Source organism: Sinocyclocheilus grahami, unplaced genomic scaffold (genome assembly GCF_001515645.1).
Source record: "Sinocyclocheilus grahami isolate Dianchi unplaced genomic scaffold, SAMN03320097.WGS_v1.1 scaffold1678.1, whole genome shotgun sequence".
NCBI lineage: Eukaryota > Metazoa > Chordata > Actinopteri > Cypriniformes > Cyprinidae > Sinocyclocheilus > Sinocyclocheilus grahami.
Window position 1 is genome coordinate 53,526 of NW_015506857.1, and position 5,221 is coordinate 58,746.

At 36.1% G+C, this 5,221-nt stretch overlaps 1 protein-coding gene across 1 annotated transcript in view; it reads left to right on the forward strand.

Moving 5' to 3' along the window:
* The window catches only part of pros1 (protein S), a 24,091-nt gene that overhangs the window by 10,242 nt on the left and 8,628 nt on the right, over positions 1-5,221 (forward strand). Inside the window, 4 exon segments of the mRNA XM_016258390.1 lie at positions 169-385; positions 906-941; positions 1,139-1,412; positions 4,827-4,991. Coding sequence (XP_016113876.1) covers positions 169-385; positions 906-941; positions 1,139-1,412; positions 4,827-4,991 — 692 coding nt within the window.

Here is a 5,221-nt window from a genome sequence, read left to right on the forward strand (position 1 = left end):
TTGTATATATATATATATATATATATATATATATATATATATATTATAAATAAGAAAACAGTATACGAGTGATACTAAACTAACACTAATGCTGATGTTTGTATATTGCTGTTTGTTTATGGATCTGATTGTGTGTGTGTGGGGGGGGGTGGTGTTGTGTTATTGCAGATATCAATGAGTGTATCCTGTATCCCAGTGTGTGTGTGGAACCTTCTAAATGTGTCAATGCTCCGGGAACGTTTGAGTGCCGCTGCCCTTCGGGATACCAGTACAACATGAGCTCACGCAAATGTGTCGGTGAGTATTAAAATGCTGATACAAGAAAAAATGAGATATAAACACATGACAGTATGGCTGAAATGTTAAGTGTTAAAAAATCTCTTTTGTTGATTTTGATTGCTTCCATTGTCCTCGTTTGTAAGTCGCTTTGGATAAAAGCGTCTGCTAAATGTCTAAATGTAAATGTAAAAAAATTAAATAAAAGTCACTTTTTTATAAAGTGCAGCTGATAGAATATTTAGTTTTACCTCCTGAATGGATGAACATCATTTTCTGAAGGTTCGTCTGATATATTCCAGAAAAGTGTCTGCTAGTTTCAGTTTAAATGTGTTATTTGTTCCGTAGATGAGAAACCAATCCTTTTGTGAGTGTTTCAGTGTTGACACTGCTAACTCAATGAAATTAAATGCATTTGAAATATTAGGTGGAAAACTTACTCTTTAAAAAAGACTTAGTTTTGTCAACTAACTGAATAAAATAAATGTGTTGATATATATATATATATATATATATATATACAATTTATTTAATTATTTTTTTATGTATTTGGGAAAAAATAAAAATTACAAAAGCATTTAACAAAATTAAACTAACATTAAAATGAGCTACAATTAAAATGAAAACAGAAACTTGGCTAATTCAAAATATAAACAAATACTATAGTAGTATATAAATAACAATAAAATATTTTTCGCTAACTGCAATAAAGCAGAAATAAATAAAATCTAAATATTAGATGGAAAACTTACATTAAAAAGCTTTTACTTAAAGTAAAAAAAAATACTAAAACTAAATGAAATAGAAATAAAATGAACTGGTGAAAAAAAAAATGTAATCTAAATATAATAAAACCTAAAAGCTAATTCAAAATATTAATAAATGTTATGATAGTATATAAGTAATACTAAGATAACTTTGGAGTGTGTAACATGAATTTTTCCCACAGGTTTGCAGCTGAATTTGATTTCCGCACATTTGATCCTGAGGGAGTGATTCTGTATGCCGAGTCTTCGCAGGACTCCTGGTTTATGTTGGGTTTACGGTCTGGCCGCATCGAGGTTCAGTTTAAGAATGAATACTCCATCAAAATGACCAGCGGAGGAAAAGCCATCAATGATGGCCAGTGGCATGTGGTGCGTTTGAATCAATCATGATTATAGATGATCATATTCCCTCTGTCTGAAAAGACCTGCTTCATTGTTCCAGTATGTGATTTACAGTCTTTCACATGATTGACCACTACTGCTGATGCACAAACACTGATGTTTCATTCAGGAACTGAACTTCTGCTTGGTTCATTAGTATCTATCAGAACACCATTCAAAAGTTTGGGGTCGGTTTTTGTAATGTTTTTTAAAGAAGTCTCTTCTGCTTACCAAGGCTGCATTTATTTGATCGATAACCATTCAGTAAAAATTTTGTTGAAATATTATTAATATTTAAAATAACTGTTTTGTGAATATATTGTTAAATGTAATTTATTCCTGTGATCAAAGTATTTCACATGATCCTTCAGAAATCATTCTTATATGATGATTTGCTGCTCAAAAAACATTTAGGATTATCATCAACAATTGTGCTGCTTCATATTTTTGTGGAAATTGTGATTTTTCACACATTTTATTTTTAAACATTTTACTTTTCAGGATTCTTTGATGAATACTGTAGAAAGTTCAAAATAACAGCATTTATTTGAAATAGAGATCTTTTGTAACATTATAAATAACTGCACTGTCACTTTTGATCAATTTAATGCATCCTTACTGAATAAAATTATTCATTTCTTTAAAGGGATAGTTCACCCAAAAATGAAAATTCTGTCATTAATTACTCACCCTCATGTCGTTCCAAACCCATAAGACCTTTGTTAATCTTCGGAACACAAATTAAAGCGGTGGCTCACAGTTTTTTTTTTCTAGGCTTGATTGTGTTTGTGGGGTGCAGTCTAACATGTTCATGCTTCGTTTAAAAAAAAAAAAAAGCATTATTTTTCACAAAATGTACCTTTATTCCACACAGCTCTGTCCCTTCTCTGAGAATCGGGCTGATCTTTTCCTGCTTTTATGAAGCCCCGCCCTCAGAAATAGGCGATGGGATCTGATTGGTTAGCTAGCCCAGTGTGTTGTGATTGTCTAAACGTCCCGCCCCTCACCTCAGCGGCATGTGCTCCAGTTGTATTGTAAACAAAGGCATGGTTAATATCGCTTATCAGTTTGAGCCCGATTGAGAAGCAGAGGATATTATTGAAGATGATCGTGCAGAACCTGTGCAAGCATGGCTTTTAATGGTAGGCCTATGTTTTTTGTTTGTTGTTGTCTCATACTTTTAGATATGCTGTTATTTGCAAATGCTACTACTTATGTTAGCTTTTAATATACAGTTTTATCCTGATTAAAGCTTTAATACAGTACGGCAACTGCAAGCATCCATGTTTAACGCTTCTCATAGCTATGTGAAAATAAGTTTATGTTTGTAACAGTTCATTATTGGAGCTGAGCTGAATGAGAGAGAGAGAGAGATGCAGAGCGTGTGCAGAGCAGGGGGACGCGAGGAACAGTATTAAGAACCACTGCTTTAGAACATTGATTTTGAAACTTGTGAATCCATTAGAATCGTTAGAAGGCAGAATCGCGATTCATATATGAATTAGGGGTTGCACCGACTAATCGACTAGTCGACTTCAATGCTCTGCCATGACGCTTTAAGCTTGACATCGACTAGTCGCTGGTCCTATAGAGGACGCAACAGGATGATAAATCTTTGAAGGACTTCCACATTTACGCTCCGTTTCCAAACAGTTCAAATGACAAATAAATGCATACTCTGAAAGCGCTCCACAAGACGTGTGATTATATTACTGGATGCTCGAAATTGAACGAGAGAATGCACGTTTTAAACAGCTTATTGTACAGGTAAGTTAATCGCCATTCTAATCTAATGCGCTGCTGCACTGTAACGCACACACATAGACTACAGACAGTAGCGCGTACATCACGCGCACAGAATCATTCAGAGCGGAAATGTATTGTCAACACTGTTCTGTGATTTCTCAATAAAATAGCTTAGAAACTGAAAAGTTCAAGCATATATTTCTTAATAACTAAATTCCACAGCTTCACTACTAGTAGAGAGACGCTGCCAGGTATAATTAATTCACACACGCAATCGCTCTCACTAATGCATTCATATTAATGTAATCTTTACTGTGCTACTTTATCGGTATCTGATTTAGAACGAGCAGAAATCTGTGAGAAATATAACGACTTAAAGACAAAATAACTGATAAAAAAGCTGTTATAGGAGCAATAGCCGTGTGGGCAGTGCTGTGTCATATGCCATAGCTGTGCACAAGGTGTTTGTCACAGCCCCAGACTTATTTGTTCATTAATGACGTCATCAGCGACTAGTCAACTTCGACTCGACTTCAAAAAATCAGAAGTCGTTCAACCCCTAATAGGAATAGACTTTTACGTGCACCTCTAGTTTTCTCTTCCTCTTCTCTAAAGCAGCGCAGCATGGCCTCGCCCCCTTTGCTACCTTTTCCTGAGGGCGGGGTTTATCTGGGTTTGTGATGTCACGAACCCGGGAAGTAACTTGTTGTAGTCCCTCCCAGCCGTTTTTGTAGGCATTAAACTGCCAGAATTTTAAAAGACGATATCTCCGTTTGCATCGAACTTACAGCTTCGTAACTTTGCAGATATTGTTTATGCTCAAACAGCAACATTACACCCTAACTAACGTTAAAAAAGTGAAATCGCAATCAACCACCCCTTTAAGATATTTTTGATGAAATGTGAGAGCTCTCAGACCCTGCATAGACAGCAACACAACTGTAATGTTCCCAGATCCAGAAACGTAGTAAGGACATCGGTTAAACAGTCCATGTGACATCAGTGGCTCAACTTCAGTTTTGCGAAGCTACGAGAATACTTTTTGAGTGCAAAGAAAACAAAAATAACAATTTATTTAACAATTCTTCTCCCCCCGAGTTACGTCTTCCGCCATTTTGGAGTATCACAACACATACGCACGCTTTCCCCTAAGCATAACGCTAATTACGCAGATTATGTTCATGCGCACGCCTTTCTCCTCCGAACGTAAACAACGCTGATTACGTCGATTACGCTCTTGGGTACTCTCCAAAATGGCGGAAGACGTAACTCGTAACTGAAGTTGAGCCACTGATGTCACATGGACGGTTTTACTGATGTCCTTACTACGTTTCTGGACCTGGGAACATTACAGTTGCGTTGCTGTCAATGCAGGGTCTGAGAGCTCTCACATTTCATCAAAAATATCTTAATTTGTGTTCCGAAGATGAACGAAGGTCCCATTAGTAATGAATGTAAAATAAAAGAAAAAAGAAGATTGTTCTCATGAGTGCGGATCATAATTTTCTATACTGAGTAATTAATGACAGAATTTTCATTTTGGGTGAACTATCACTTTAACAATCGTACGGACCCCTGACGTTTAAGCGGTGGCGTTTGGATGTGAGGTTCTGTCGGTTCTGGATTTGTGTGTGAAGTGTTTGCTGTGGTCTGTAGATCTCTGTGGAGGAGCTGATGGGAAGCATCAGTGTGAAGATCAGTAAAGAGGCCATAATGAGCATTAACAGTCCTGAGCGACTCTTCAGCCTCGTCAACGACAAACTGGATATAAAGGTTTACATTGCCGGCCTGCCTAATCGCAACGAGAGCCTCATCAAACCAGTGAGAATTCAAACACACACCTGACGCGTCATTACACATTTTAAATGCAATTAGCATTTACAAAACTTCAAAAATTATTTAATTTTTTTGAATCAGTGCAATATTTTCATTTTGTAACCCTAAATTCTCAACTGCACTTTTCTACCAATGGATTATTTTAATCTTTTTTTTTTTTGCATTGCATTTCATTAATGAGAAGATTATTCAGCTTTCCACTTTGAATTTGAGTG